Below are 12,972 nucleotides of genomic sequence, written 5' to 3'. Positions count from 1 at the left end.
AAGAAATTGCGGTCACTGACCAAGTCAAAGTGAAAATAACACAGAGACGTTTCGGGACCCGTACGGGTTCCTTGATCACACTCCCGAAACGTCTCTATGTTATTTTCGCTTTGACTTGGTCAGTGACCGCAATTTTTTCATCATCATGTTACCTGACCAGATGAACTTTCGACGACTTCTTGACTACAGTTAATATAACTATTTTTGTTTGCTTGTTCTCGCTGAATTATGCTATGAGCTGTATTTTTCGTTCTTTTTATTGTGATTGTTATGTTTTATGCACCTCTTGCTTGGGTCATTAGACCTGCAGTATGTTGAAATAAATAAATAAACAAACAAACAAACAAACAAATAAATAAATAAATAAATAAATAAATAAATAAATAAATAAATAAATAAATAAATAAATCTTCTGCACACCCTAACTCTTCATGCAGGTACCCACCTAAATAAATTCATTAAGTTCACTGAACGTTTCCCATACTCGTAGGTCTCACCGCCTAAAGCATTTAACATTTCAACCTATAGAACTGACTTGTACAAAAAGTTTTTTTTTTCTTCTTAACAAGTGAATACTGGAATGCTTTGCAATACCCCGTGCAATACCCTGTGCTTTGCCCCGTGAATTCTATCTTATCTCTTGAGTTGGACACTAAATAAATGTAATACTAAATAAATAAATAAATAAATAAATAAATAAATAAATAAATAAATATAACAGTCCTTAAATGCATGTGAGCTGAGAGCTTGGCAATTCAGTGTAGCATTTCTGAGTAGCTACTTTGTGCTTGTGTTTTTTGGCATCAAAGCAAGCAAATCCTATTAGTAGCTTTTATCCAATTCAATTTCACTGTGATGACACAATGCATGCCTTCTTCCTTTCCTCATTGTATTTTTCAAAATTATTTCAGTGGTAGCTTTTCTCTGCAAAGGAACAGCTTGAATTGGCTTTATGCCTCATTTTCATAAGGAAAGCCTTCACCGAAATTCCACGCTTTCCTTGACTCTTAATTTCGATGCAAGCCTCTATGCTGTTATATTCGAAGGTGGTTGGCTCTCAGGCTATAAAAATCGAACTGACGCAGTTGAGTATCAAGATATCGGAGGCATCGTTTCTGACAAATAAATTAATTCCTTAGATTTTGTCAGGTAGGCAATTTTAACTCTTAAAGGGACAGACAACCGCTCAGAACATTAATCAAGGTAACACTGCTGATGAAATGATTCCCTACTGTAGTGGCTAAAACGAGCCATGTTTTTTGTCATTAAACATGGATTTATATTTTTTGCTTATCACTAAAAGTCGCGAAAAATGACCTTTGGCGCCCCATGTGGCAAAAACATGACGCTGCATAAGAGGTCCACCATGTGACCTTCTGCTAGTGTACGCAGTTCCTGGTCTTTTTATTAGTACAGTTAAACCTCGATATAACAAGCTTCAATATAACTCAATTCTCGATATAACCAAGTATTTAACTTTTCATAACCTCTTGTCCATAGAACACCACGTATTAGAACCTCAATATAATGAAGTGTGTTTCTATGTAATTTCAATATAAACTTCACTTTTGTCGCAAAGGAATGCCGTGACAATAAATAGAAACTTCCGCGAATGCAGATGGTCAAATGGCTGAATTACAAGCAGCTGCTTGCAAGCACACCTCTCAAATCGTGCGCAGTGCGACAAAAGCAACCACCGAAGTGGAGCCGCATCATGTTCCGTATAAAAAGTCCAAGTATGATAAGCTCCCATCGCGCCCCGCGCATTGTGCTTTAGGTGCGAGTGAAAGTGTGTGCAGGTGAGACAAGAAAGACGGTGGCTTCACGAGTGCCACCTTCCCGCGCGAGTAAAGAGAAAATAGGGGAGGGGAGCGAGCTCACGGTAATGTGATCCACTGCGCGAGAGGAGCAGGGGCCGGGGAGGATAAGTTGGCGCGCATCGCCATTTCTGGCACGCGCCTCAGCCATGGCTGCGCATGGCTGTAAGCGCGGCTGAGTGTGTATGCGGCTGTGCACCCTAATTTAAGGCGCATTTATAGTCTGAGTGCGCGGGCGGGCGTCGCTCGATGCTGGGCGCGTCTGAGTGTGTTGTTGGTTGCATCCCGTTACGTTGGCTGCACCGGTGCATCGAACCATAAGTCCAACTATAGACGCTATTGTTTTCGCAATGTGATGTAACATGCGCGTGCACTCACGCTATGTCGGAATATATTTAGCCCTTTAGAGGTAATCTGCCACGTGTGCAAAGAGCGGGCATGCCGAGAGGGTGTGGCATCATGTAAGCTGTCTTCCCACGCTTTTAGTAATGGAGGTTGTGTTACCTCGAGTTTTGGCGACTCGTTGGAGCGATAGTCAGACGAAGCATTCCCTCCCCGCTGCCGGCACTTTCCATAATAGCGTTGTCCCAGTGCGGGTAACGCTATGAGCCGTGGGGGCGGGGTGCACGCAAAAGCATATCTTGCTTTGCTTAATTCGTACCGCCGACGTGAAGATAATATCGACATGGCATGAAACCGTATCATTCGTCGCAGACTTCCAAATTCACAAAATGAATTGTTTTCTCATTCAAATTTGCTTTCTTTGATTGCCCGATAATTAGGAAAATTCTGCGGCCCCTTTCCGTGTAAGCAATATCGATCGGTGACTGTACTTATTTCCATAAAAGGTCGAATCTCAATACAACGAAATTTCGATATAATGAAGCAAATTGCCAATTTTAGCTACTTCGTTATATTGAGGTTTAACTGTATTAAAATGCGGTGTATTTTTTATTATCATAAGTTTTTCCTGACTTACAATATGCAGATAAGGCTGCATTTGTAGTGAGCAGAAAAGTGGTGCTGCCTTCGCCTCCGTTTTTGATTATTTGGCTTGGCTCATCACCAGATTTTTATTTTCAAAAGTGGTTGAAAAGGTCAAAATGTAGCTGGTTAACCCCAGTTACACTCACTCCTGTGAAAGCAGAACACTTGGCAGCTTTGACAATTTCCGAGATGGGCTATCGACATCGCTCTCACTTCTCAGTGTTGCTAAAGGAGGGTCTCTTACGTTTTTTGAGGCTGCTCAGATTGAAAAATTCTACTTACTAGATATCCACACGATTTTGGAAGTAACCGCTGCAGATGTAAACACTAAGGAGGGAGAGCTTTGCGTAGTGCCATAAAAAACTAGCTCTTTAAAAATCGGTTGTCAGTCCCTTTAAAGCTACACCTAAGGAAAAAAATGTTGCTTATTACAGCAGAATCTCGATACTAATTTCTCGGGTTGGTGCAAAAGTTTGTATCACCCGAAATTCATATCACTGAAAAACATAAAAGAGTCAGGAAATAAAAGCAATGGGAGGTGCAATGAAATGGTAGACTTCGGTGAATTTTAAAAATCAGAAATTTTGGGAAGTTTTCTCACAATTCTAAGACCCTTTTGTTATCTCATGACGAAATATTAGGAAGAAATACACAGCAGAATTTGAGAAAATTGTACTTTTTTAGTGTGCCGTCTTCAAAGTTGGAAAGAAAATCTGGCTTCAGGAGGTGCTGTTGCACCGCTGACCGCGCTAGTGCAACTTTCCATTTATGCAGCACCGCTATCTTAGTATCACCGTAAACACAGTAGATTGGAGATTCAGATAGCCACAGCACTGTATTTCTGCATACCAAAATAAAAGCAACAAAAGCGGGCGTGAAAAGGGAAAACTAATGTCACAATTCGTTACTGCAGTCCTGTAGTGTGCAGGAAGTACTCCTATTGCCTGACGAAAATTTGAATCACTGGCACGCTTATTTTGTGCACATTTTAGCAGCAGTGAGCTGCGCACTCCACATGTTCCAAGCCCGACATTTCCAGATCTGGCAGGTTATCCAGAGTTTCTTACGTTGCTGTGTCCTAGCTGCTGCCTGATGGTGATAAGGACATGATTATCACAAGATAATGGAATCTGTTTACTTTTCTTTGTGGCGACGAAACTACTTCATATCGTGAAATCTGATGAGTGTAAAGATAGAAAAGTTTCTTATTGTCATCGGAAGGCAGGAAATACAGGGATAAGGCTACCTATTGAAGCGAATGCCAGTGACCTTGCTGATGCAGGAAGACTGGGTTGTGTGTGATTGCCAGCTCCTGATAAAGTTACAAGGTGTTTGAAAATGGCCAACAAGTTGCATGATATTGACAAAGCAAAAGTTATATATATATTTTTGGGGGGGGGGGGGGGAGGGGGGCATGCGAGGATAGAGTCAAGGCAGAATTATGTAGGCTGTGTTCAGTTAAGAACGTCGGTGCATGTATGCCGACCCCTTTTAATTCTGCCCCAAAAAACATTTTGCTGGCAGAGTCCCCAGGACCACAAAACCATTGTTAATGTAGTGAAAAAAATATTAAGATTCGTCAAATTTTCAGAAGATTCCACTGAGCCAGAACCGCTTTTTGTGAATTGTGCAAAAATGGGATTTTAATGTGAGCCCAGAAAAAGACTATTGTAGCTGTGGGTCTGAAAAATTTTCCTGGCATAATATGAACAGTGTACAGTGCTCACGGAATGAAACGCGTCAATTTAGGGCTAAGTAGTGCGCATACTTTCGTTTCAACCGGCTGCAGTTCGTGTGACATCGACGTAATTTTGGCGCGAACGCTTACACCGGAGTCCTCGTCACGTTTGGTGACCAAATTCCTAGCGACATGACATGGTGCTCTCGCGTACTTTGCACATATGTAGGGTTCTACTAAATGCTCCGTGTCCTATTTCATTCCGTGAGTACTGTACATTGACAAAATGTTGTTAGCTTACAGTGTTGGTGCTGTCATTTTAAGAAAAATATCGCAAATACGGCACATTGTTCAATAATGCTCAAAGTTTAGATTTTTTGCTCCGTGTGTATAGGACTCAGAATTTTCCAATTTTCCCAGAGCGTTGCCACATATTAGGTTAACAAGTGTGCTAAATACAATTGCTGAGAGTGACATCAAATGGCAACTTAAGTGTGGGTACGTCTCTAAAGATGCAATAATTTGAAAAGCAAACGAAACAAGTCAATCATCAATTTTCTTTGAATTCTCCAGAATTAAAGCCAAGCATGTGTCCTAACTCAATCTGTAAAAACATGTTACATTATTTTTGTCAGGTTGGAGTTATAAAGCGAGAGATGTGGCCAGATTGATGTAACGCGCTAACCCAGGATATGCCATACCAACAAGCCCCTATAGCTATCCTAACCCTGGAAATGAGCGAGCATGCAGCTATAGTTGCCAGCGCCACTATATTTAAACCGTAAATATGTTTCATTGTGGGCAGGAAATGATGGATTGACAGGAACAAAAAAAAAATTAGGGCATGGTTCTGAAGAATAAATTTATACGCATACATGTTTGTACACGTCACAGTTCTGTTCCTGGCGAAAGAAATTATCGGAATACTTCTAGAGGTGTACTCGAGTCGGGTTCTCCTATGAAATTGTTTATTCAGCTTTAACGTACATAGGGCGTCAAACAGGCAGTGGAGGAAGAATGGTTCCAGGGCGAAGTACACAGGCACAGACTTCACTGAAGCCGTTATGGTTTTCGTGCTGCTGGTGAGGTGACCTTGCGGTTTCCATTACACGTGCATTGTGGAGCGTCTTGAGCAAGGAGTCAGCGGCACCCAGAGTGAGTGTCAGGGGGAGCAGCAGCCATACGGATACCCCGACAAGGGTTCATAACACTTTTCACACTTAATAGCGCCATGATGAGTGAAGTTTTCTTTGTTATGCTGGCATCACCGACTATATAATTTGTTCTGCTAGCCAAAGTTTCTTGCTTCTATGAGGGGGGACCCAAAAAGAAACCCGGATTTTTGTTACAAAAAATTTATTCATGAACCTTTTTACAAAATTCCTTCAGTCACCTTCCAAGTACTCTCCATGAGATGCGATGCACTTGTCAAGTCTTTTTTGAATTGTGCAAGTCTGTCTGGAATTGTGCAAGCATGTCTGGAACTCTTCAACTTTGATATTTTGCAAAGCTGTTTTTACTGCCTCCACATCATCGTAATACTTCCCTTTTAGCGTTATTTTTTTCTCATTTGCGCGAATATGAAAAAGTCGCATGGGGCTAGATCTGGCGAATATGGAGGGTGGGGAATGACAGACCATCCGAGATGCCAAATAGTGGGGCACTCGTAAGGCCGCGTGTGTGGGGATGTTGTCGTGATGAATGAGCCAGCCACCTAATCGTCATAGTTTCGGGCGTTTCCTCCGCACATCCTTTCGCAGACGTCTTAAAAATTTTAAATAAAACTGCTGGTTAGCAGCCTGGCCAGGGGGCACAAATTCCCGATGCACAATTCCACGTACAGCAAAAAAGACAATGATCATCGTCTTCACATTCGACCACACTTGCTTTGCTTTTTTTGGTCTGGGAGAGTCGGGAGTCCTCCACTAGCTTGACACTTGCTTGGTTTTTGGGTCATACCCATAACACCAACTCTCATCACCTGTAACAACTTTGTTCAAAAAGTTTGGTTCACTTTCAATCTATGTTTTCAAGTCCTGGCACACATTCATGCAAATAGTTTTTTGCTCCTGTGTGAGAAAGCGCAGAACAAATTTAGCGGAAACACGTCTCACGTGCAAATCCTCCCTCAAAATCCACTGGTACGAGCTCCAACTCACACCTATCTCTGTTGAAATTTGGTTGATCATGAAATGACGATTCTTGTTAATTTTTCGGTGGATTTTTTCAATGTTTTCCTTGTTTCGTGATGTTGCAGGGCGTCCAGAATGAGGTTGGTCTTCAACACTCATTTCACCACGTTTAAAGTGCCCAAACCAGTCAAAAACTAGTGCGCAGCTCATAGCATCCTCATAAAATGCCTCTTGAAGCATTTGGTGAGCCTCCGTTGCCGATTTCTTAAGCAGGAAACAAAATTTCACACACATTCTTTGTTTTTTAATGTTGCCATAATGACTTCGCAGGCAAAACATGCCAACAGTAATAGAAACACAACACTACGCTCACACATTCACCTACACAATGATGCCGTCTGCACAGTCGTTTCGTGAAGGTCTTTACCAACCCCCATCTAGCAGCTGAACTCTGTATTACGTCTATGAATGGCAGTGCCCTCTCAGTCTGTTTTTTCTGGTCCTCCCTTGTATACACAGGGAGTGGAAGTGATTCAATAAGGTCTTTCTCTGATGCCCTGATTTCGCACTGAACATTTTTATTTCGTACAAAAATCTTTTTTGCTGGAAAAGCACTGCCTTGAAATACTTCTGCTTGATAAGTTTTTATTACATGGTGGTGATGAGCTGCACATTTTGCCGACTTAGTTAAAAAGCAGCTTTTATTCTCGCACTTTCTTCTTTGGAGATTCGGCTGTTCTTGGAACAAGCAATTCGTGGCGCTCTATGTTGATGCGGGTCCAGTGCCACAAGTGCCAAGACTGAATTCCAGGCATGGGTCGGACGAACTGCCAGTTCTTTGTCTTCATTTCCCTAAAGACTTTCAAGTCAGCACTCGGAAGGTGAGTCAACGTCACATTCTGTAGCTTTGTGTTCAGAATCTCTACCATATCTTTTGCACATCTAATAACTGATGTGGCGGGGCTGCAGAGGTTGTATAGGGTTGTGTGGTGCTTGATGACGCCTCAAATTCCATCACAAGCATTCTTGCCGTGCCCCGCTGCAGAAAATAGCCATCTCACCGAGATACACTTGGTCCTCAAAAGTTCGTCAAGCTGGCATCTGTTCTTGAAATAGTTTGGCATGCCGTCACTAACGTATGCCCCATGTACATATAAAGGAGCAACGTCCTCGAGCCACTCATGCACTTTTGTGACAGCGTAACGTGGGTGGGTGGAATCGTGGCTGGTGTCATCGCTGATAAGAGTGCGACTGCATGTTCCTTTGCTCCAGCAGCATTTGGTGTCGCCCACCAGCTCGATTTCATTTCAATTTCCTGTCGCCGTTTTAAAACACTACACAAGAGGAAAACAACAAAATGCATCTCGAGCCGCTGAAGCCCCACCAGCTCTACGCGCGTTGGCTTCTCATCCGTGTGTCTCCGTTCATGTCTAACGCCTTTTATTTGTGTACGCGTCCTTTGTGTCTCGCTGGTACTCCCTTTTTCAAGTTCATTTTGCCTCGAGCCGCAACGATTCACGCAACGCTTCACATTACCTTGCCCGCAATTACAGCTGAGTCTCAAATATTTTAGTTACTTCGGATCGTATGTTTCCCTGTTAGTACGTTTTTTCTTGCATGTTTTTACAAAACGTACAAACGAGGTTCTACTGTACTAAGCTTCCAGAAGGGTGCAGATGGTACACCAGCCTCCACTACCTAATAGAGTAAAGGAGTGCAGCTTTGGTCAGCAGATGATAACTCCAAAAGCTACTAAGAATGTCCAAGCAAATAAAGAAATGAGGGTTCATTGTTATGAAATGCCAATATCATGTCATAACTTTCAAAAACATGTAATTGCCCCTCGTCTGCAGTTACTTTTACTTCTGCATACTGAGAATGGTTAGAGTATTTTTTTCCCATCTCTCCAAAACTTCCGGGAAAAGATGTTTGCATTCTTTTTTTCATGCCTTTAAAATTTCCAGAAATATTACATCACTAGTGCTAGGGGACCCTGGTTCCATCCCACCATTGGATACTTTTTTTTTTATCAAGGAGACCTGAAACGAGGCAAGGCGAGACGGGAACCTGCCTACCCACCACCTACCACAAAGTGCCTGGCATTAGGCAAAGAATAGTTCACACCAAAACTATACTGAAATTTCAGCAGAGCACTCTACACCATGAGCTATAACAAGCATTTCAGGCAGCTATTGCTATCTTCCATCAAATAGCAAAGCCAAAGGCCTCAAAGAGCAGCAACAGCTCAGCTCGCCCACACCGACAATTTTAGCGGTATCAGCTCAATCACTTCCTGTAGAAGAGAGCCCTCAAACTTATTTAAACTCCTTGGCTAAACACAGCAAGCTCAATTGTCACTGTTTTAACTTCTTGTGTTTTGAATTATTAATTAAACCTCTTACTGACGTCTAATTGTCTTCTGGTTAGCCCAGTTAAAAGTGACTGACCCAATCAGGCGGTGCGCCCCAGACATGCTTCTCGAAGTACAAATTTTTCTTTAACTGTAGTACAATGCAATTTACTCAACACACCTGTGGGTTCCTTTAGATGATTTCTGCCAAAATGAGATTGATGGCAAATTTTCCTTCCAACAAATAAGCTTGACAATGCAAGAAGTGAACTCTTCACGTGGTCCCTGTTTACATCTGCTTTTTTATAAGGTTTATTTTTTGTTTGTTTCTTCTTTTCTTCTGCCATACAGTCTCAAAAATTTGTGGGTGCCACAACATTCATATCGGGACAGATTACCAGCGAAGCTGTTTAGGCTGCATACATTATGAAAGCATACATCATTTTCGCTGCCACTCATTGCATTAAAGTTTTTGCTGTCGACACCTTTCCGCTTGTTCCTCTGGCATGAGCGCGCTGTGCCGTCTCGCTATCTCCGGTTTCTCGCAATGCTCTAATATACGCAACCCAGTTTTATACGATGTATATACTCGTATGTACCACGCATGATGTCATACTACAGCAGCACCACCACACTATGCCGACACAAGCGCCGCCATGGTCTATGCACCTCCCATACATCTGCTGCAATCGCTGCTGCAGCCGCGCCGACACCTCCGGCGCGTGTGATGCCATAACCACAGAAGTGCAGGCCACGTGCACAGGCACTGTCGCCATATTATTTCCCCCTCTCCCCTAGCCGTCTCCATTTCTGCCCACACGCCATGTCCCTGATATAGCCATTAGCCACCCAGGATACCAACCGCCCCTCTCCCCTGGGAACGCATGCGGGGAATGCATATATACTGTCTGGACGCAATATGACTGCCTGAGGTAAACAGCTTCGCTGTAATAATAATGCAAGCTGTAGGAAGACTTATGTATGACCAACACATGAACACAGGGATGGAGACATCCAAGGCCCTTTTCCCCTCAAAACAATGTACTTGCACTTCAATTCAGTTGAATAAGTGTTCCTTGGCATGTTCTAAAGACAGCTTCCTTCAAGAGAGCCGTATTCACAGGTCATGGCATGAAGCATCACTATCTCACAAAGCATAACCTTAATTCTTATCAACATATTCATGGAAAGTTTGCCAGGACAATCTGAATTCACAGTAAAACAGAATGTGGCACAAACTAAAGTCACACAGTTCCAGATGCTCACCCCAGAAGTAGCTTGCAGAATTCAAGCGCAGTCCGTGAGCAGCCACGCTGCCCAACGAAGTTTAAATGCTTGAAGAGAGCCAAAAAGAATGATCTGTTCTCACTGCGGCGATAGTCCAGCCGGCAATTCCCTTGTGTGACATTGAAGAGCGTGTGAAAGCACGACTCCAAGCAATAGAGCGCCCGCTCTGAAAACAAGCAGAATACACACACATGTAATTTTGCTCAACTGATCCAAAGCCATTTGTGCTGTAAGCACAGGCTAACAACGAGCACTTAATATGAGACAGAAGCAATGTTACAGCAAAATTGAACCACTTTGTAACCTTTCTGAAAAGGAATGCACAAAATCGTTAAATTTAGTAACCCCCTCTTATGCTTTAAAAATTTTTTACAAAGCATACTGTTTACGATACTGGTGAGCTTTGAGTGGAGACAGCTGCAAGGTTTTATACTTTCACTTCAGTTATAAGAATTTTACAACTATACATCAGCTGCATGGGACACAGATAAGACCGCATGCTACCTACATGTCTGATTTACCTTGCAGATTCACATAAAATACCAGAAAAAAAATTAGCTCTTAAAAAGAGGTTTTTTCCTCAACATAGCTGTAAGACTGAAATATGAATGTCTAAACTCACGCACACCTAAATCTTGATATAACGAAGCCTAAAATTTCGGTAAAGTTTCAGGGAAGGCTGCCGCGTGTTCCAGGAGCGGGCAACGTGTGGTACCCCTCCCTGACCAGCTGCTTTCTGTAGCTGCCAGAGGGCAGCGACACAAGTTTATGCTTGCACCATCATTACAACAACTTGCATCCCCACAAGCAAAGGCAAATTTGCACTTTTTTCTTTAAAACCAGGCAATTAACTGTGGCAAGTGTTACACTAAACGATGTGAACTCCAAAATGGAATCCTTCTGCAAAATTTCAGCAAGTACAGTGCAGTGGTAAGCGCAAAATCTTTTTTCAAACATGCAAAGTGAGCTATGCAGGACCCTGTACAGTTCCATATGAGATGTTATCTGTGATTCATTTACAAATGTTCACCATTACTTTTAATTTATAACATGATGCCAAACCACAAAATCTCGAACTATATGTGATAATAGATTTGCCTATGCTTTCTTAAACTAGGGCCACCATCTTGTACACATTCGAAAAGTCGACACGCGACTGGCCTAGGCCGTGATATCGGCACAGCCAAGTCAATTGCGTGAGACATAACCGAACGTCGGCTTTTCGAATGCGTGCAAGCACAAGATAGTGGCCTAGGTTTTGCACAAACAAATACGCACTGAACTGTAGCACATACTGGATGACAGACACAGCCTTCAATCGCTATGCCACGGTCTCTATACAAATAATTCAAGACAGTGTCGTTGGACGTAAGACCTAAATACCTAGTGCTTGCTAAGAGTCAATGTAACCTAGGACACTGACAGGAATAGCCTTTCATACCATGTGAATAAATGTTACAAGATGGCTTGGCTCTCTTATGTGGATTATGGAAGCACATAAGACTTGTTTTTTATTTGTTTATGAATATTCTGCTGTCGACCAGCCAGTCAAGAAGACACTGAATGCCAGACTGTATTTTAATGGAAACCTCATCATAACTTGAACCAGGTCAGGCGAGTGTCATAACATCAGGGTATAAAAATAATTTGGATTTCAACGCCACAAGTGCCCCCCTAATATCATTAGGGGGGAACATGCATTCTGGGAAAAACATTTTTGTTATTCACTCTAGACACTTGAAATTTTCAGCAAATATTCAATTTTGTGCGCTGATTGCAAATATGCAATAAGCCTTCTTTTAGGCAATCCTATATAAGTTAGAACATTAAACTAATCATAAATTAAAGTTTTCTTCAATAATCAAGTACTTCGACAGGAATTCATCTCAGAATCTGCTTACTTTTCATCACGTGTTGACCACCCAAATAAAGTAGCTATCCCTTTGTGCTGCACTAATCTTTTTTTACATTCTTTTCTTTTGAAGACAAGTAGAGAGTGGAATCACCTTCCCCCCTCCACCGCTGCCACTGAGGACCACGCGTTGTTTAAGTCTGCAGTTACTGAACACTTTCTGGTATAGCTGTAAACTAATGTTTTTTTTTTTCCTTTGAATCCTTGTTATTGTTTTGTTTTGTACTTATATTGTACCCATCCCTCTGTAATACCCTCTGGGTCTTGAGGGTATACTGATAAATAAATAAAAACATGGGATGAGAGTTGTAAAAAATGTACTGCAGCAAGACAGCTAAAATTAAGCAGGTGTGATTTTTAATTCCAAAAGAGTGCAACTTCGCATTTTAATGTTTGTATCTACATTTTCAACGAAGTTATGAAATTCTGAAATTACAACACTGCAGGTGTGAATTCTTGTTGACGATTTCTTTCAACATTTCAATACGTTGCCATGTTCTAAAACACTATATCATAGTGGTTTTGTGCTCTTAGGCTCTCTAGCATTCAGGCAAAAATAAGTTTAGCAGAACTGAATGAGTAGAAGACAGTGCCGCTCCAAAAATTTATGACTTGCAAAAATAATTTTTTTTTTAGAAAAACGCCAAGAACTAATAAGAGTACAAAAATGTACATTTCAAGCTACAAAACCAAATAGCTTTCTTTTGAAGCAACACTGAAAGACAATTTTTGACAGGAAAGCCAGTTGGATAGATGCTCTTCCAAACTAGACCAAGATGGCTTGGCTCTGATAAGCGGTCTTGGAATGG

At 41.9% G+C, this 12,972-nt stretch overlaps 1 protein-coding gene across 2 annotated transcripts in view; it reads right to left on the bottom strand.

The window, feature by feature from the left end:
* Positions 1-12,972, bottom strand: part of Nulp1 (Nuclear localized protein 1) — a 150,354-nt gene that overhangs the window by 58,612 nt on the left and 78,770 nt on the right. For both annotated transcript variants that reach the window (XM_050195448.2, XM_050195447.2), the window contains exon 7: positions 10,231-10,417. In XM_050195448.2, coding sequence (XP_050051405.1) covers positions 10,231-10,417 — 187 coding nt within the window. The remainder of the gene's footprint in view (positions 1-10,230; positions 10,418-12,972) is intronic.

This window comes from Dermacentor andersoni, chromosome 1 (genome assembly GCF_023375885.2).
Source record: "Dermacentor andersoni chromosome 1, qqDerAnde1_hic_scaffold, whole genome shotgun sequence".
In the NCBI taxonomy this organism is placed as follows: domain Eukaryota; kingdom Metazoa; phylum Arthropoda; class Arachnida; order Ixodida; family Ixodidae; genus Dermacentor; species Dermacentor andersoni.
Note: the sequence above shows the minus strand (reverse complement) of the source record. Positions and strands in the feature narration are given on the sequence as shown.